This window comes from Agrilus planipennis, unplaced genomic scaffold, assembly GCF_000699045.2.
Source record: "Agrilus planipennis isolate EAB-ADULT unplaced genomic scaffold, Apla_2.0 scaffold163, whole genome shotgun sequence".
Classification (NCBI taxonomy): Eukaryota; Metazoa; Arthropoda; class Insecta; order Coleoptera; family Buprestidae; genus Agrilus; species Agrilus planipennis.
The window spans coordinates 181,811-201,727 of NW_020438898.1; the positions used below are offsets into that span (position 1 = coordinate 181,811).

A 19,917-nucleotide genomic window follows, 5' to 3' on the forward strand; every position below is an offset into this window, starting at 1 on the left:
CGTATTATTGACTGACTAATTAAAAACAGATTATGTGACAAAACAATTACTTACAGTTTTTCAACATGATTTCTGTGCATTTAGCAAACAATACTACTAATAAACTTAAAAATTTGCAACATTTTCTTAAATTTTATTTTCTTGCGTACAATGAGTTACAAAGTTTATCAAAACACGATTGCAACATTCGCTAATTCGAGCTGTACTAAATTAATCTGTACTTTTTACCTGCAATCGTTTAATCATTATTTACTGTTGAAAACGAAATTAAAGATTTATCATGTATTATCTCTGTCGTCACAAAGCGGGTGTACGAACTAGGTGTACAGCTACACGTTTACAAAAATAACCAAGATAAAATTTAAAATTGTCTGATGACTTAAAAGTTATTTGTTATTTATTATTATTGTTATAATCGACATTGCACAATAACAATAAAATAAATAACAACACAAAGAATTATGAGATAGTGTCGTAAGTGAAATCGATAACAGACACGAGGTTTTGTGGTTTTTAATAGAATCAGATTATCAAAAAAAAAAAAAGAAACAATAAATATATTTTTGACGACAACTTTCCCCGAAGTATTTGTGAGACCAGATATTTTTTAGTAACAGTTTTATCTGTCATCTCTTGCGCCAGTTTAATAAGTGTATCTATTACTGTAGATAGTTGCATTAAGAAACTAAAAAGGGGAAGTCCCCATCGCCCATCTTCTTCCGGCTCTCTCAAAAACCCAATCGTAAGCAAAGATAACGTTATAAAAAATTCCTTCTAAAAATATAAATCACATATTTAACAAGGGCGTGCGTTCCCCGTATTTTCCAGCAAACATTTACTATCTATAATTAGAATATCCAATTCCCTAAATAGCAGGTAGGTAATTGTACCGGAAACAGTTTCTGCAATAATGTTCCGAAAGCAGATTGAGTCATCAACAACTTATGATGTACATAGGTTGTATTTCTTCAAAGAAAATTGTTTAAAAAAGGATTTTACAGCCGGCAATTGTTACAATAAGGAAAAGGCAGCTTCAATAATACACAGTATGTACACTTTCGACATTTTGTAACATCTTATCAAGGCTAACACATCCTATACGTTTCATAATACCACGATTACACGTGATTAAAACGTTTTTTTATATCCCTCTACGAACGAATGGAAATTACAAACAAATAAAGTGCAATTACTAACAATCGAGCAAATGTGTGATGAATTAAATAATTAGAAACACACATGTGTCTAGATAATAGACAAATAAATATGAGATGGACAATCTGTTACTATTTCATCAACAGATACGTAATAGATTTCTCTCTTTATAAAATCGTTAGGTAAAGTGCGAGCGTGCACATCAAAGAGCACGCTGGGAAGAAGAAAGTATAAAGGTTACCATGTTACATATTCCATTAGCGAAATTGGTAATGGATTGTTTTCTTTGTGTATATGCGTGATTATTATTGTAAGGACTTGATGATGTTGTTGATAATGATGATGATGATGCTGAGAAGAAAGAAAGTTTACTTATTATGTTAGATACAATACTTTCAATTTATATTCGTCCAAACCAATGATACTTGCATTCAAATTCTACGAAGAAATTCTAGATAAAAATGTGCAGACTTTCGATTTTGTTCTGACTGACTATTTTATCAAACGATTACGACATGCTAGGTTTAAAATAATGAAACGATTTCTTTCTCCGAACGCGTATATCTGTTTTTTCCGACTAGAATACATTTAAAAAAAAGGATTGCTTTCACTAATGAGATAATTTTCTAACGAATTACTTAAATGTTAACATATCTAAATTGCTAATGTAACTTTCGCTTCTTTTGTTTTTTTTTTCTCTATTCATCTGTAAGACTGCTACTATAATATCATCTGTTTTGTATCAATCTGCCAAAATAGTACAGAAAATCGCAATCAGTAACTGTATATGTAGGATACCTGCCACTACTAAATAAACACCTTGAGGTGTCAATGTACTGTGCCTTTATAGGTACGAGTTCGAGCAAAAAAAGACAGCAAAATTAATTGTAAGAACAAATATTGACAGTAAAAATCAAATAAAGGTTGTTATGAAATTAGTCAACACGATAGGACGACGCAGTAACTACAGTAATCGATAAAATAAATCATTTTTCAAATGTACTTATATTACTTACAGTTAAGGCTACTTAAAATCGACTGGAAAATGGGAAATTATTTAAAAAAAAATGCTAATGATAAATAAAAAATTTTGAAAGCCTGTAGAATATTTATGGATTATTAATTTAACCTTTAAAATAAGGCAATGGTGTAGGCGAACTAGCAGAAAAACGTTTTTAATTAATTAATGTATTAAAATCTAGCTAACGGAAGTGAAACAAAAATGGATTTGTGTGGTTGTCAAATATACTTATATGGCGAATTCCATTAAATAAAGAATTCACGTCTATTAGATAGAAAGACAGATGTTACTGTGAATGATTCACTTTTACTTACAATCCATCAAACGTTGAAAAACTGTCATGGAATGTTTCTTACTAATCCGCATTCCCCGAACGATTACTTCGATTCACATAAAACATTTACATGCATCTAAGTGCAATTAATTAACAAAACTAACAATACACCACTTTGCGTGAATCACAAATGTACTTTGACCTTTATTCTTTTCACTTACTAATACCTATCAGCAATTGTTTTGAATTAGTGCAAGATCAACGTTTTGTTATCGAATTCTGATTATGAAATCCAACTGTAATAACGGAAATTGAACTGAAACCAAGTTTACATACTTCCTTCAAAGGTGATCTCATTAAAAAACTACAAATTAAGAGTAAAAATTCACAGACTCCATATTCTAGAAACTAAAATACCATCGTCCTATCATTTCAAATCAAAATTTCTTCTTTAATTAACGCGTCTTCATCAAAATTATGTAATTTGGGATACAATAGACAGTTTTTGCACTCACCAGTTTAATACGTAATCGGAAACTGCTTAAATTAGTATACAATATTGCTGAAGAAGCTACAATAAAATGACAAAACGTAATCCAAATTTCAATTGTTTTTTCCTAAATTCAGAAATTAGTACATCATGGACAGTAACTACTTACTACATCATATAACTATTATTACGTATTAAATATTTTACTAATGTTGAGTAGGTACCGAGTAGCGTACCCACATTAACTTTTTCTTTACATTTCGTTTACTGTTATGTTCTAACTGATTTATTAGCGATATAAACCGTTATGTCCTGATCAAGGAGGAGAAAAAAAATCATGTCATTGTAACGTGTCCATTGCATAACTCTATCAGAGATCTGCATCTCTTGCGTTGCGATAAGGAATAGGCATGCAAAAAGTTACGCCTCGCCAGCACTTAACAAACCGTTCACTTATTATGCATCTTTCTGCATAAATACATGCATAAAAGAATAAATTATAATGGTATCCCACTTCTTATTGTCATTATCATTATCGAAGACGGCACGACAATGGGCAACGAGTCGATGTACAGTAACTTTGACTTGGCCGGTAATCAGACCTATTCTCAAATAAAATGGAGCCTATTGTGTCCCAAATTAGATAATTTTGTTACAAATGGGTTGTAGAACTAGCAAGGATCAAAGGACTTGGTACGATTAGTGGAAAATCTAACGTTTAAATAAAAGAAATAGAACTTGTAATGCCTCATGCGGACACCCTGTAGTAAACAATTAAATTTAGACAATAAATCATTACGTAATACGTTTTAATGTCTCTATTTTGTTTATATTTCTTGCTGGGTACCTGGTTACTACAGTCTGAAATCTATTATTTCTTTCTTAGCTGTTAGTCGTTTCACTACATTCGGGATTTTCTTATTTTTATTGTTTCAGGTTGTAACAAAAAGAAAAAAAAGGGAAAAGTTTCATTTTACACATACGTCCTATTTATAACTTTGCGGAGATCGCGTCCCGCCACCGACGACGATGACGACGCCGACGACGACGACAAACATTGCCGTGAGGTTAGACAAAGTTAACGACCTTTTGAACGCGGAATCCCGACTGGAACACGAAAATAAAATCGAATAATTCCAACGTGGGCAGAAAACTAAACTAGAAATCATACTTCTCATTAACTTATTTTCCGTTCGAATTGGTCTAATGACGTCTAAGGACGATGTCTCGATAACAAGTGTTCTTCCATTACATACGCTACAAAATGTCTACACGTACGCAACATAAAAATTGTCCGATATAACAAGGGGCAATTTGCCACTTGACCACAACGTATTTAAAAACTCAACGATATACACGATAATACAAGATTATTAGGTAGACATTTAGTTGATCGCGACTTAAGTACAAGTTCTCTAATTAATCAATTAAATTACGATGCACAACAATGGAGAAAACAAATACAAGTAGATACAAACTGGACCACATCGTAAGAAATTCTGTTTTAACACAATGTAAAGTGAGTCTAATGTAAGGGTAAGATGTTTGGTCACAGTGGTCTCTTTCTAGATCAAACAACACCTAATATACGTGTTCAATTATTAATTATTTATCGTAAAGATTCAGGCCGCAATACACAAGAAAAAAACAAATCAAAAACTTCTATCTACATTCTCAATTATCATCGCTTAAAGTTTAATTTAATTGCGACTTTAGGTGCCCACTTTCTTTAATTTCAAATACAAACACAATACGTATAATAATTAGGAATAAAGACTAGGAAAAAAAAGCAAGCAATTAAACAAATGAGAAAGTAGCGTTGTCGTTTTAATTATTCCAAGTACGAAACGTAATTAACGTGCATCTATGTGTGTAGTATAAAAAAAGCATATACAGCAAAGCTCATTGTGGCGGCTAATTGAGATGATGGGGAGTACGTTGCGCTTCAGTTTGTACGATAATGGGAAAATGGGAAACAGCACATTTAATCGCTCCAAATCGTAGGGATCGGTCTAATTATTTATTTAATGCATATACAGATTATGGTAAATAGGGATCGTTATCACTTATTATGTATTATTATCTTTCGACCGATTTTAAATATCCTCACATATAGTCGCAACGATCAAAATTGGCCTAGTCTGCAATAAATTATCTGTGAGAATGGACGTATCTTCCATCTTCTTTCTACTTGGGACTGTAGTCACAATAGTAAGCGGTGCAGCGGTTAGAGGTTGGTTAGGTACGCTAAAGACTAGGTCGCCTTTATAACCTGCCTGGTTAGAATTATATCTTTAAACAAACGTCTTTGCTTTCCTAAATTCCTGAGACTTCAACTTTCTTGAAAGTCCGATGTTCAAATTCTGCTTTCCACACCTCTCTCTCTCTCTCTGTTACACATCAATTGGTGTAACGTTATTCTCTTTTGTTTATTAGAGCCCGCTGCAATTCCTATCTGGCATCTCTTTTCTATGTTTATGATATACATACAGCGTTTGTCGTTCTGTCAGCAACCGCTCTGGTCTAGTTAGTAAGTTGAAAGAAGAAAATAAATGCGACAGTTTTATTGCTAACTATGCCAATTTTGAACGACTCAACTATACTAATGTAATCCAGTGTAAAATTAATTAATAATTCTAATAATTCGTTCACCCAATTTTTTGGCTAGTCTCCTAACTTTTTCGATTTAACGAATTGCATTACAAGTAGACTTCCTACCTGACGCTTACTGACCGATAAACGCAAACTGGTGTTTGTCGCCGGACGGGATGATGAGAGAAGACAAGTTCTCGTAATCACCATTAACCCAGAGAGAAGCTATGCCGATTTAAATGTCTTGTACTTACAAGTCTCTCTTTTACACACTACCGTTGTAATAACGTAACGGAATCCGGCGAGCAACTGACCAACTGGTTTTGAACTTTAAACGATTTGTAAGAGGCGCGCATTTTCAGGGAAACGGTGCCACCAATAATAACAATTATCGACAATTCGCGAACAGCATTTCTATTTACTCAATAGTTTTACCAATAATTGTTCTAATTTGGACAATGAATGTTTGGGAGAACAAATACCTAAAGTTTGAACACAAATATATCGGTCCAATAAATGGTAACACAAAAAATATATATTTTACTTGACAAAAACCAAAACAATTTAACAAAATAAACTTTTAAGACTGCTAACGACAAAAACAAATTTAGGTGTTGAATTATTCTATTTATTTACACTACTGTTGATATATCTATATTCACTGCGCTATTTACGAGGGTGGATTGATAAGTTTCCGGCCTAACCAAGAGATGACGCCACTAGGCCTACCTTGAGGTGACATTCTATAGTACCATCCTTGGATAGCTTGTAGCTATAGTTTCAGCCCGATCTCCTNGTCCAATAAATGGTAACACAAAAAATATATATTTTACTTGACAAAAACCAAAACAATTTAACAAAATAAACTTTTAAGACTGCTAACGACAAAAACAAATTTAGGTGTTGAATTATTCTATTTATTTACACTACTGTTGATATATCTATATTCACTGCGCTATTTATTTCACTGCTATCACTGTCAATTTATTTCTCGATTCACTTCTGCAACGGTCAGTTTATTTCTACTTTGCTCGACGATCGTCTCTTCCTTTAAATACTCTTTTGTTTCCTTTCTGGAACCTTCTAGAAACATCCGGATCGTTTTGTTTTTCATTGAACTGTTTAACTGCTTTTCCGGAACGCACACAAACACGCTCGTGCTCGCTACAGTATTCTGGAAACGAGGAATACGGGACATATGGGACGCCTTAGACGATTTGCGGGACTATTTTATTAAATATTGTAATGCGGGATTTGAATTGTCATTACGGGACGGTCCCGCAGAATCCGGGATGGTTAGCCGCCTTAATCTAGGTCTACCTCTACTCTCCTTAACTCCTATTGCTGTCTCTAATATGTCCCTAACTAGACCTTTATGTCTTCTACTTACAGGTATGTACAGGAAATTGTATCCTGTTTACAATTTTAGTTTAAATAGTGTCCCATTTTCATACATCAGCTATCTAATTTTACCGATAATAAAACTAAACAAGCGCGACTCTTAAAGCAATTCATCACTGGGCGGTCTTCAGTAGAAATCTATATGTTAACAAAGCATTAATGTACCTAACAGACGCATGTGTGACAATTAAAACCGTTTCAAACAAGTGGAACTCATTACTAGATAGTTAGAAAGCCGTTAGGATACATTACAGCCATACAACAAATAACTACGAGTATTTAAATTACAAATATCCGTAGAGAATAACTTTCTCACTATAATAAACAATGTAAATGTTACTATTATTAGGTAAAACTACAACCAAAACATTTTAAACAGTAATAGGTACAATATAGATACAGTGTACTGTGGAAGGTTCTTTTTGTAGAGACAATTGGTCGTATGTTGTTGAATCAAAAGTACTTCTCCCCATTGCTTGTTCATTCATTCATATTCATGTACGGAGAGTAGTATTGTTATTTCACAAAACAATTGATAAATGATAACTAACTTGGCGCTTCTTGCTTGTCATAACACAAAAGACGATATTACCATTGAATTACGAATATAGACGACGAATTTTACATGGAAAACAATTCATCGTATTAACTTAAAGCATAAAGTGAAAAAGTCACGATAACAGTCCCCGCCTCATATAAATCATTAATTGATATTAAGCAAAAAAAAAAAGAAATTTATTTCATGTCTTGAATTAAAACGGACCTTTCTCAATAGAGAGATCCTTTGTGTAAGATTTCATGAAACTTTTTATTTTTAGAATTCTGGGCGCCCGCCGTCACAGTCACCATAAAGTACCATGAATCAGTCCAGACGCCGGTGATTCGTTTGAAAGGGTATAATATACTGGCTGGCGTCAAGAACTTGTTAATTAAATTAATCCACCGTCTGCCACGGGCGAGACGGTCTTTTAATAAACAGACACACCACTAAAAGACATTCTACAAAACAAGACTACATTGTCGCGCTCCAACGCAAAGATACATCGTGATTCATGGTCCGACCCTGATCAAACACAATTTATTTATATTTGTACCTACACTTATTTAACTACAAGAGTTTTCAAATATATTTTTTCTTTAAAGTAACCGCAACTTTCAATACTAAATAATGGGAAGTGATATACAGGTTGTACCTATTATAGTAGTCTGACAGAAAAAAAGGAAAGGAAGTTGCGATTCCTTATCTAAACCATTTAAAATAGCTAGCTTTTAACACGAAAAATCACCAAAATTGTAAGAATAAAAAAGCGCACGTGAAATTTCGACCTATTAATCAATTATTCTGTAAATGAGAATAGGTGAAATATATGTAAAAATATGCGTAGAATCTCGTGGTGGCAACAGTTTTCGGGTGCGTCTTGAAATAAAAAAAAATTCATTGTCATAACGATAAAAATACGCAAAAATTGTAATAAAAAAGCGCTCGTGAAATTTCGACCTATTAAACAGTTAATCTGGATGTGAAAAATGGTGAAATATATGTAAAAATTAGCGTAGAATCTTGTGGTGGCAACAGTTTTGGGGTGCGTCTTTAAATAAAAAACATTTGATTGAAATAACGCAAAAAATACCCAAAAATTGTAAGAATAAAAAAGCGCTCGTAAAATTTCGAACTATTAAACTANCCTACAATAACTTTAGTAGTAATTAATTTGTACATATTGTTACACAGATGGCTCTACCAGTACGGGTAGGTGGCTTCCCTTTAAGATAACCTCATTTTTGGTGAAATATATGTAAAAATTAGCGTAGAATCTTGTGGTGGCAACAGTTTTGGGGTGCGTCTTTAAATAAAAAACATTTGATTGAAATAACGCAAAAAATACCCAAAAATTGTAAGAATAAAAAAGCGCTCGTAAAATTTCGAACTATTAAACTATTATTCTGAAAGTGTCAATAGGTGAAATATATGTAAAAATATGCGTAGAATCTCGTGGTGGCAACAGTTTTCGGATACGTCTTGAAATAAAAAAAATTTCATTGACATAACGATAAAAATACGCAAAAATTGTAATAAAAAAGCGCTCGTGAAATTTAGACCTATTAAGTAATTATTCTGTAAGTGAGAATAGGTGAAATATATGTAAAAATATGCGTAGAATCTCGTGGTAGCAACAGTTTTCGGGTGCGTCTTCAAATAAAAAACATTTCATTGAAATAACGTTAAAAATCCATAAAAATCCGTAAAAATTGTAAGAATGGAAAAGCGCACGTGAAATTTCGACCTATTAAACAATTATTCTGAAAGTGTCAATAGGTGAAATATATGTAAAAATATGTGTAAAATCTCGTGGTAGCAACAGTTTTTGCGTAGGTCTTGAAATGAAAAACATTTCATTGAAATAACGCTAAAAATCCGTAAAAATTGTAAGAATAAAAAAGCGCTCGTGAGATTTCGACCTATTAAACAAGTATTCTCAAAGTTATAAAAGGTAAAATATGTGTAAAAATATGCGTAGAATCTTGTGGTGGCAACAGTTTTCGAGTGCGTCTTGATTTATTTTATTGGGCGTTTAACCTAAATCAATATCAGAATTATCTAAAAATTAGGTAACTAATTAGTTTATCACGATTTTACACAGTCATCACGCTTAATGTAAAAAAAAGCGTATCAAATTACTTTGACGTTAAATAAAAGTTCTGATTAAGTAATTGCTTTTGTGCCTTGCAATAAATCAAATTAGCTCGTCAGTTAATTTAATGTGAAGCAAAAAATCGTAGCAAAATATTTTAAAACTTCATTTTTTATAATGTGTTTCTTTTTAGATAGTTATAATGCTGTAAGGTCACCTTTCAAATGATTTTCACATTATTAACTTTCACTCTAATCAATTTCTGTGCAAGTACACTTAATTATAATTGTAACACAACAGGTGTATCAATAAAAAAGAACGGGGAATTAAAGAAAAAAATCACAAACATTATTATCTTTCGATAATAATCAAGAAGGACAAGAGTCTTATGACTCATCAAGAAATCTTCCAATAAATAAATTTAAAAAATATTTATAGAAACTACTAGTTACTTATTAATCTGAAATAATTGAAACTAATTGGAAATTGAGAATAAAATAAAGGTATATTCGTATAACGAAGCATAAACTGCATTCATGCTGTAATAAAAAAACAACAACGCTAATCCAGCCAATGTTTTGATAACACTACGTATAACATTTGTACGTTTAGTATAAAAATTATGAATGAAGTTGTACCTTAATTTTCGCACAAGTTGCGGATATCCATAAACAATATAAGATAGATAAAATAGGGGGTCACTTTTCACATGAAGAAAAACACAACATTCGTTTCGAAGCAAAATAAGCCGGCCGTATTAATTGTAGATAGTAACGCGCTGGGACTACAACCCAACACAAACAACTACTAACTAACAATAAAAACAACTTCGGATGGAACAACTGAACAAGACCGAGTGACTGAAAGAGCGAACCAGCGAACCCACGAAACACATGAATAAACAGTTGAACACTTGACGTCCTAAAAATCCACTTCCAAGGCAATTCTCCAGTCTCGCCAGCAAGTCTCCCTCCCACCCATATGCCTTTCTTTTATTACAGTGGATAACATAGTGGATAAAAAAAGAGTTTTGGTATGCCCTATGTCCGTCCGCGAAACTTTTTACGATTTTATCAAAACCTAATCTTTTTATTACGAGATCGATAAGATCAAGAAATATAAGTCTAGACTTTTCTGAGTTTCTGAGTATTACAGTGGTGATAAAAACTTATTAATTAGTTAGTAAAAAGTTTTAAAAGTTTTACTCGCTAAGCCCAATATGACAAAGTTAGAGAATCTTTATCCATTGCTTTATCAAATAAATATTTCCATTAGACTAAAACATTTCCGATTTTAACATGCAATTCAATTCAACCACCTTATGCTTTAATTTGAATTCAAAAAGATTACCGCTAAATCGGTACAGTACACTTTCATGATACAGTAAATGTAGGTAAGGCAGATTTCTCGACATTGTAAAATGTCAACGTCTATGGATTCTAACCTCATAAATTCTGAATTTATACTTGTGAAAAACAAGAAATTACGCAAAAATAAGACAATAAAACCAAATAATTTGTCACAGGTTTCCCATTTTGAAAACAATACTATCGATTCTATTATAAGGTAAATATGGTTTAAGTACTTTGTAAAAGATTAAACAGAGGTTATGTTTCAGGCGAATTAAATCAGCTAAGCAAGAAATAATCGTTTCAGACTTTTATAAGTCAGTTAAAGCATCTACTCGTGAAGCCTTAAGTCTTCTTATTCCCTTAAAGCCTACAGAAATAGTCTGTTTTGGACTGGGTAAAGTTGGTGAGTGCACTAGTGCTCGTTATCAACTAGCTCTGTTACTGTGTTTGAAAGACTTCTTCGATGTAAAAGCCTGTATATACGACCCTGTTTTTACATCAAATGATGTAGACATACTAAAACATTTTAATTGCTTAGTTTTATCTAACAATTCTGAAGCAAAGTATAGAATCTCATCCTCAGAAAGCTTAACATTATTTTACTTACCCCATTGTCCAAAGCAGCTATCAAATAATTTATTGTGGGCCAATTGGGGCCTAGAGCTTAACTGTTGTATCATTATAGCCAACAGTTTCACTAAAATACTTGAAACAAACCCCAGTAGAATTCTTCAGGGGTCTGCCAATTTCATATCAAAAATTGTACCATATACACTGGAATTGGCTTTGATAAACACGTTTAAATACCAAGACATTTTCAATGACCTATCTCTTCATATTTTTCCAAATACAAAATTATATTTGATTTCTAAAGAATTTTGGGAAGATCGAGACGAACCTAAATATACCGATAACGACATTGAATTTATTACAAAAGAAATGGCTGATTCCCTAAAACTTTAACTAATCAAAGCCCTTTATTCTTCAGAGAAGGGTTTTACAAGAAGAAATGAATTACTCGTCGCCTGCTATGCAAACTCTACGTCGTTTAATGTCTGAAATGCGCCGCAGCAGCTCCCAAAAGAACCCTAAAGATAATTTGGCCCTTCAATATGTCCTCAATCAATACAGAAAATTTAATGTTACTGATCAGCAAACTTGTAAAGCAAAGGACGAGGCCAAATTCTTAGCCGATACTTATCTTTGCTATCTGCAGAGCACCCGTTTGCATAATGAAATTCGAAGTCAATATCATGGAAAGGGCGAAAGAACAGTACAAGAAACAGCCAAAATTGTGGGCTTTAAATTACCCCACGAACCTAAATAACTACTCTTTTAAATTAAATGTAGAATTGTTCTTAGTTTTTTAGTTGATATTACATTTATAACTATTTAGTGTACTGTACAGATATTAAAATAAACATTACAGATACTTTATTCATTATAGTATTATTTGTTTTTAATATAAGGCCACAAAAGCTTTTTAATTTCATTCATTTCACTTATCAATTGCACTTTACCGATTTTTAAAATTCTAATTTAATGGCATCACATAAAGTTTAAAGATGATAATTAAAACTGAATAAGTACCTATGTTATAAAAAAGTATATTTTACGTATTAAACTCTTGTACAATATCTTTATCAAAAGCATTTAACACACATTTCAACTTGAAACATTTAATACACATTTCCCCTTATCAGTAACTGAATTGATAAAAAACAATAAAAAATCACATCACAAAAGACCTTTTGTATTATTACTTACTGTATTCCTTTTCAATTTGCTTAGCTATAGTGTTTAGTTGCATATTGGTGGTACCCTCATAGATGCTACCTATTTTGCAGTCTCTGTAAAACTTTTCCTGGATGAAGTCCTTACTAAAACCCACCCCGCCCATCCAGTCTATACATTTTATTGTGGTCATTTGTGCCACTTCGGCCGCGAAATACTTTGCCATGGACGCCTGTTTAAGAAAGGGCTGACCAGATTCGACCAATCTAGCTGCATTGTAGGTAAGAAGACGAGCGCATTCAATTTGAGTCGCCACTTGGGCTATTTGATGTTGCATAGACTATAAATTAAAAAAAAAATAACGTCAATAAACAGTTTCTGAAGTAAAGTATAAGAAAAAAAAATGTCTCTTTTTGATGTTATACTTCTTTAAAACGGCGTTGACAGTAAAGTGTTGGCATGCAACGGATGTTGAGCGCGCACACATAACAAAAATTCAATAGTATGAAGTTAGCAGTATGGCTATAAGTTAGTGAACACTTTTTTACGCCAAAGAAGTATAACTTCTGAAAGGACTACTTGGGCCTTAAGTTAAGACGGACCTGGAAACTAAAGATCGATTTTCCAAACTGAGACCGCTCCAGGGTGTACGGCAGGGTGGCGTCAAAACACCCTTGAGCTATCCCCAGCATTTGGGCTGCAATTCCTACTCGTCCTTCGTTTAAAAATCCTGCTGCAATTCTATAGCCTTTCCCAACTTCCCCCAGGATCGATTTTTCAGGAACTCTGACGTTATCAAAGTTCACTACACAAGTGCCTGAGGCACAGAGGCCTAATTTGCTCTCTTTCTTCCCTATTGTAAGGCCAGGAGTGTCCCTTTCGACTATGAAACACGTTATCCCTTTGTAGCCCTTTATAAAATAAAATTTACTCCTTAACCTTTACAGATAGATTTATTCATAAAAAATAAAGCTTACTGCTGCAGGATTGACGTTTGCCATGACCAGAAATATTCCTGCAATGTCTGAATTTGAGATCCACATTTTTGTGCCGTTTATGATGTAGTCTGAACCATCCTTCTTTGCAATAGTTTTTAATGCAAAAGCATCTGAACCCGATGTTGGCTCAGTTAAACAAAAACTACTGGCCTAAACAATAAAATTAATTATTAATTCGCAGTAAAAACAACAAATAATTTTTATACTGTATGAAAGAAATTGATTAATTAATTACAAAGACAAAACTGTTTCTTTTTCGTACCGTGTTCGTTGCAAGTTTTGGTAAATATTTATTTCTTTGTTCTTCAGTTCCCAATTTCGTGATAACACTATTTACCAAAGTGTTCTGAATATCCACCAAAATAGCAACAGAAGGGTCGACTTTAGAAATTTCTTCCACTGCCAAAATACTTGTCATGAAGTTACAGCCTGATCCACCAAACTTTTCAGATATTTCTATGCCCATTATCTATACAATTAACATAAATAAATACTAATCAGTAAAACAGTAATCAACGTATTAACAACTTACTTACTTATTTTAAGAAGTATAATACTACTTTTTAAATACAAAAACTAAATTTTAGAATATTTACTAGTACTTTATTCCCCAGTAACAAAGTGCCATTCTACTATTACTCCTTCAGGAATGATTTTAATTTATATTAGTTCTTCCCTCTGCCCTTGGCCATTTTTATTACTCCCCTATGACGTAGTGTCGGCCATCATTTTTCTAATTGTTGCAGTTGTCGGCCATCATTCTTTTCTAATTGTTGCAGTTGTCGGCCATCATTCTTTTCAATTGTTGTCGTATTGTTACTGATGTCGGCCATCATGGTTTTTTAGGTATGCAACACATCGTACACTTCAGCATGAGATTGTTGACTAACTTTCTTTTACGTAATACTATTTTGCCCTGTGCTGACAGCACTTATTTTTTTACAATATATGTTGTTTTTTTAGAATTAATAAGCAATGTTGAATGGCATTGATATTACTGAATCATGTAAATTATTACTTTATTAACTATAATTATTCTTTAAGTAAATACTGTTTTATAAAATGAAATCTTACTCCATTCTGAAACAACATATCCAGTACAGACTGCTGTATCTGCCCCTCTTTTTCCATTTTTCTCACATATGGTCCAATTTGCTCCACTGCAAGCTTTTTCACTAGAAAAATCATTACAAATTATTTTATAAATGCATGTCTTGACTGTTATCTACTAAAAATGATGTTATTAAGGCTTACCAGTTTCTTTCATCACCAGCTCATCTTCAGACAATTCTGTCAAGGGTCTGGGTCCTGGCACAATATTTTCATGATTTTGACTCTGCTCTTTTTGAAGAAGCCCCCAATTTTGAGAAAATAATCTTCCATGTACTCTTGCAAGCACATTTTGGTGCTAAAAATAATAACTAGCGTAAATTATCCAGTTTGTTTAAAAACAGTAACATAATATTATATAAAAACATGTTGTTTCTGAAATTATGAACTAAATTTACCTAAATTTTGAGTAAATACCAGAAACTAACCTTTACAATCGAGCAACAAATGGAAATCATTATAGCTTTTGTTTAAACAGTTGAAATGCAAATGAAAACGATGAAAACAACAAGATACGAATTATCTGCATAAACATGAGCGTTTGTTAATTATATTACATACATATTCTACTTTCAACTGATAAATGATTTTGAAAAATTAAAAATATCTATAAAGATTCTTTTTCGTATAACATAAAGTAATAAAGATTAATGTCAATGTTAACAAATAAAAACCAAATATAATTATCAATATGTAATAACAATCTTCATAAAATAATAGTATGCCTTACCGTTCTCTACAAACGAAATTTTTGAGTTTATAATTACAATACGGTTTAGAAAATTCAAAATTTAAAAATAAAAGAAAAATGGAAGGACATCTAATAAAATAATTGCGCATGCTCAGTAATTTTCTTTCGTGTCGCATAGTGGTGTTTTGTAAGTGTCGTTTATTTATTATCGTAAATCATCCTTATTTTATTACAAAATATTACCCCAAAAACTATTTAAAGTTAATTGCAGCACCGTTTTCAATCATCTTTTAAGCAACTTTGTTTAATCCTCTTATGATAAATACAATCAATACATTCTAACCTTAAAGACTTAAGAGCAATTTGTTATTTTTTAGGACATACAGGGTCAAAATGAAGCTAAATAAATTAGTAACTTCGTCAAGAAGCAAAAACAGAAAAAGGCATTTTACAGCACCATCACACATTCGCAGGAAGTTGATGTCCTCACCCTTATCGAAGGAACTCCGACAGAAGTACAACGTTCGTTCTATGCCCATTCGAAAAGATGACGAAGTACAGGTAAAAGTACCTGTATTGAATAAAATAGGAACATGGAAGTATGATATTTTTCTTATTTAGGTTGTGAGAGGACATTACAAAGGACAGCAAGTAGGAAAAGTTGTTCAAGTGTATCGAAAAAAGTTTGTAATTTACATTGAAAGAATTCAACGAGAAAAAGCGAATGGTGCCAGTGTATATGTCGGAATTCACCCTTCAAAAGTATGTATTTGAGAACCCTTAATGATTTTTAGTAAAAAGTCATGAGATTTATGATGTTAAAACAATCCATTCAAAGACTGCAGGTTCAGACTGCTTCACTGTAGCTGTGACCAAGGTTCTCTTGGCCACCAGTTAGAGTCTTGCATGTCCCCTGCATTTTGGTTAAACTTAAGGCTCTGAATAAGTCTCATGTATTATCTAGATATTATTTGAGTAGTAATAGTTTTAAAAAGGGTTTTTCGTGTTTAGGTGGTGATAGTAAAACTCAAAATGGACAAAGACAGAAAGAAAATAATAGACAGAAGGGCCAAGGGACGTTTGGCAGCTCTTGGAAAAGATAAGGGCAAATACACAGAGGAGTCTGCAGCTGCAGCTGTGGAAACATCATAAAATGTGTGAAAGTCCCACCCTTAAATTGTATTTAAGTAATGCAAAAATAAAATATTATTGTTTATTTCTTATATTGGCTTTTATTTAGCAAAAGTTTTAGATATAAAGCTTAAAAATTACTTACTATTATTTAGGCAAAACAGATGTAAAGTTTATTTGCAATATTAGCAAATTGTTATCCACCTTTCTCCTTTCTCACATTAAATTTGTTTCTAATGATATCATTCACTCTTTCACGATTTCTAGCTAATTCTATTGCATAAAACTGAATTCTAGTAACAAGAATAGAATTATTTTCATCATATTCTTTTGATGCATCTATTCTAAGTAATGTTCCAAAACTATAGTCCTCAATAATATCTTTAAACCTTTCACAAAAAGGCCTCCACTTCTCCTTTGCCTCTTCGCCTTTTAGTTCGTCCTCTTTTATAAAATTAACATCAAATTTAGGAAATTCTTCTCTAAATAGCCTATATATTAGGTCATCATGTGGGGTAAGACGTAACAGTTTTGGATCCACTGAACAGAGGATCTGAAATTATTTTAATTTAAATAATGGCATGAACGAATTTATGTGGACACTTACATTAAAATAAACCTCTGCGTGTTCGTAAGCCTTTATGGCCCACATTGCCTCCAGAGATTGATCATTTTCAAATTCTTCAGCAGGTCTACTTAAGATATCCTTAAAAGGTAGTCATTGCTTTATAAATATATATATTTCTAAGACGTCTACATACCATTTTTGCGTTAATTTCAGCACAATTACCAGTATTTTGCAAAAAATGTTTTAAATAACAAAATTTTTGTAAAATTCTTAGGTTATGTTGTATTTCAGTTTATATTGTTTATCCTGTAGATGGCCCTACAATAACTTTAGTAGTAATTAATTTGTACATATTGTTACACAGATGGCTCTACCAGTACGGGTAGGTGGCTTCCCTTTAAGATAACCTCATTTTTATGTAAGATAAAGAATCTAAAATTAATATTATTTAATATTAGTTTAGAGAATGGCAGAAGAGATAACGTGTACTTCATATCACCTGTTTAATATTAAGTGAAGTTATTTTGTTTTAAAACCAATTTTACATCAAAATCATCATGAGTCACAAAGATAGTGAAAGAGGTAATTTTTGTATAATTTGTATTTCTGCATTAGTAATTGTTTATTTTTCACTAGGTGTTCGATATTTTAACGATAAAATAGGACGAACTCAGTCCTCATTAAGTGTATCTGCTGTAGACAACAGATTTTCAGTACCTACTCGTAGTTCACCCTCTTCTGCAGTCTCCACTGTAACTTTAACTCCTGGACGAATTCGTAATATAGATCAGGATATGGAAGCATTACGAGCGTCAAGGCAAGATAACCCATTTTTAAAGGTAATCCCAATTTCTAATCACTGATATTATGAAGGGTCTGACTAATTAATTTTTGATGTAGCAAATTATAGCCAGTCGGGAAAGTTTGGTAGAATCATTAGAAGAAACTGAGTCAGATGACATCAACTTAATGTCTAAGGTATAAATAATTTGGTAGTGCAGCTCATTATTTAGACTTTTTGTGCTTAAATTAACTTTTTCTCCTTGCAATTTATTACTAACACTGGGGCTGGAAATATTTTAGGAGTTTCCTACTGATCTTGATGTTGATCCCCTTTCTCTTCAAGAAACGCATGAGCACATGATTCGTAGTCCTCCTCCCATATATTGGCCAAAATCACCTACTTTTCAGGCCTTCCAGTTTCCAGAGAAGGATGAAGAGTTGCTTCAAGTAGAATTTAATGTAGGTCATGCTTTGAAATTTGCGTTTTAAATTAATCATAAATTGAATAATATTTTTGTCTGTTCTAGTCCAAGTCAAAGTCACCAAAGTCTGACAAACCAAAGAAGCATACAAGCTGGAGTGGTGCAGAACTGTCTTCTGTGCCACGTCCCCATCCTCATCATTTTCGTCATTCTGATAGATTTTCATTATTATCTCCACATTCATTATTATCAACATCAGAAGATAGCGTGGGATTAATGTCTTTGGAGGATTCATAACTTGTTTATTTTCTACCATTTCAAGTTTAATTCAGTTCCAGTAGTAGTTTTTCCTATTAATGTTTCATGTGATAATTTTCTAGTCAGTACAAATAGATTAATTATGTAATTTTAAAGCCAAGGTGTGATATTTTTTAGTGATGATATTTTTAAAGCTTAAGATAACTGCATCAGGCTGTAGCAACGTTTAACATTAAAGTCATTACGTATTTTGATGTAATAAATTAAAATCTTGATGAGTACATTAAAAGGTAAATATACCTACTTTAGGTATTTTATAAATATTTATTCCAGGAAGCTGTTTTATCTGTTTGTAATAAAATTAGTACCTGCCTGCTGGTGATGTTATCTTAAAAGCACTTTTGATTATATATTATTAGTTTAATTACTTTAAATTTGACTTTTTTCAAAGGGCATGAATTATATTCCAGTTGTATGTAAGTAGTATTGTAGAATCTGTCACTTAAGGATTGCTGTTGTATGAAATTATTTATTGTTGTTGCTTAATAAGCACATTTAATATGCACACAATTTTAGGCAAATTTATCCTTTGATTAAGGTCTTATTAAATTTCAAATCAAAAGCCACAAAGGTTTTTAAATTTGATCGTAGATGATGTAATTAGTCAAATTTAAATAAAAAACCTTAATGGCTTTAGATATGCAATTTATAAGAATATCAGGAGAAGAATAGTAACTAATAATTAAGGTCTTTTGGTTGAGTACAGTGTAAGAATTTTTTTCCATCCAAAGAAATTTTTGTATTCATATAAACATTATTTTTAAAGAGAATGCATACATTCCAAATTAAGTATTCAACATTTAAAGTGATGGAAAAAGAAGCTTTAAAGGAAGAAGAAATGATAACTAATGTACTTAATTTTTTTCTACTAGAAAATCGAATGGAGTACAGTGGACCTAAACTAAATAAAACACTAGAACTCAAAGATTTCACGTACATTTTTGGATTCTAGTTCTTTATTTAATTTTCTGCTAATGTTATTTCATCCCCATAAATTATTTTAAAGAATATGTCAATGATGTACAAGTCTATATTGGTGGCTGTTTCTGAACGTTTATAAAAATGTTTTTTTTTCGTTTATCGTCAAAAATAATAAACAACAGGGTAAAGAATATATATGAACACGTTTTTCAAAGGAAATTTAGGTACTTGTGAGAAAAATGATATAAAGGTATCATATTTTACATTTAAAAGATATAAAAAAATTATTTTAAAAGTTTATGTACGTTGCTAGATTAAATATT

The 19,917-nt window shown here is 32.1% G+C and overlaps 7 protein-coding genes across 9 annotated transcripts in view; 4 read left to right on the forward strand and 3 right to left on the reverse strand.

The window, feature by feature from the left end:
- LOC108739120 overlaps window positions 1–10,489 on the reverse strand; it is a 28,727-nt gene extending 18,238 nt beyond the window's left edge. For 2 of the 3 annotated variants that reach the window (XM_018472855.2, XM_018472856.2), the window contains exon 1: window positions 10,205–10,489. The gene's annotated coding sequence lies outside the window, so the exon portion shown is untranslated. Of the gene's footprint in view, window positions 1–54; window positions 208–10,204 lie in introns of those variants that run through there. The other variant, XM_018472854.2, reaches the window with a different exon arrangement.
- Window positions 10,490–10,965: 476 nt separating this feature from the next.
- LOC108739122 (SRR1-like protein) lies at window positions 10,966–11,980 on the forward strand. The gene is made up of 2 exons (XM_018472859.2): window positions 10,966–11,132; window positions 11,185–11,980. Exons 1-2 carry the CDS (start codon window positions 10,987–10,989, stop codon window positions 11,879–11,881), a joined length of 843 nt encoding a protein of 280 aa, XP_018328361.1. The 5' UTR covers window positions 10,966–10,986; the 3' UTR covers window positions 11,882–11,980.
- On the forward strand, window positions 11,232–12,355 carry LOC108739126 (protein FMC1 homolog). The gene is made up of 2 exons (XM_018472864.1): window positions 11,232–11,321; window positions 11,907–12,355. Exon 2 carries the CDS (start codon window positions 11,928–11,930, stop codon window positions 12,243–12,245), a length of 318 nt encoding a protein of 105 aa, XP_018328366.1. The 5' UTR covers window positions 11,232–11,321; window positions 11,907–11,927; the 3' UTR covers window positions 12,246–12,355.
- A 150-nt stretch (window positions 12,356–12,505) lies between these two features.
- Window positions 12,506–15,336, reverse strand: LOC108739121 (short/branched chain specific acyl-CoA dehydrogenase, mitochondrial). The gene is made up of 7 exons (XM_018472858.1): window positions 15,189–15,336; window positions 14,905–15,058; window positions 14,725–14,825; window positions 13,913–14,119; window positions 13,630–13,800; window positions 13,255–13,563; window positions 12,506–12,992 (listed from the first exon to the last, which is right to left on the reverse strand). The coding sequence occupies exons 1-7, from the start codon at window positions 15,216–15,218 to the stop codon at window positions 12,678–12,680; spliced, it is 1,287 nt and encodes a 428-aa protein (XP_018328360.1). The 5' UTR covers window positions 15,219–15,336; the 3' UTR covers window positions 12,506–12,677.
- Window positions 15,337–15,529: 193 nt separating this feature from the next.
- LOC108739125 (60S ribosomal protein L26) lies at window positions 15,530–16,674 on the forward strand. Its single transcript, XM_018472863.1, has 4 exons — window positions 15,530–15,638; window positions 15,829–16,012; window positions 16,073–16,213; window positions 16,463–16,674. The coding sequence occupies exons 2-4, from the start codon at window positions 15,845–15,847 to the stop codon at window positions 16,601–16,603; spliced, it is 450 nt and encodes a 149-aa protein (XP_018328365.1). The 5' UTR covers window positions 15,530–15,638; window positions 15,829–15,844; the 3' UTR covers window positions 16,604–16,674.
- Window positions 16,674–17,436, reverse strand: LOC108739124 (protein PBDC1). Its single transcript, XM_018472862.1, has 3 exons — window positions 17,344–17,436; window positions 17,190–17,288; window positions 16,674–17,135 (listed from the first exon to the last, which is right to left on the reverse strand). The coding sequence occupies exons 1-3, from the start codon at window positions 17,344–17,346 to the stop codon at window positions 16,779–16,781; spliced, it is 459 nt and encodes a 152-aa protein (XP_018328364.1). The 5' UTR covers window positions 17,347–17,436; the 3' UTR covers window positions 16,674–16,778.
- Window positions 17,437–17,535: 99 nt separating this feature from the next.
- Window positions 17,536–19,908, forward strand: LOC108739123. Its single transcript, XM_018472861.2, has 5 exons — window positions 17,536–17,732; window positions 17,787–17,989; window positions 18,051–18,128; window positions 18,234–18,392; window positions 18,461–19,908. The coding sequence occupies exons 1-5, from the start codon at window positions 17,708–17,710 to the stop codon at window positions 18,650–18,652; spliced, it is 657 nt and encodes a 218-aa protein (XP_018328363.1). The 5' UTR covers window positions 17,536–17,707; the 3' UTR covers window positions 18,653–19,908.
- The last annotated feature ends 9 nt before the right edge of the window (window positions 19,909–19,917 follow it).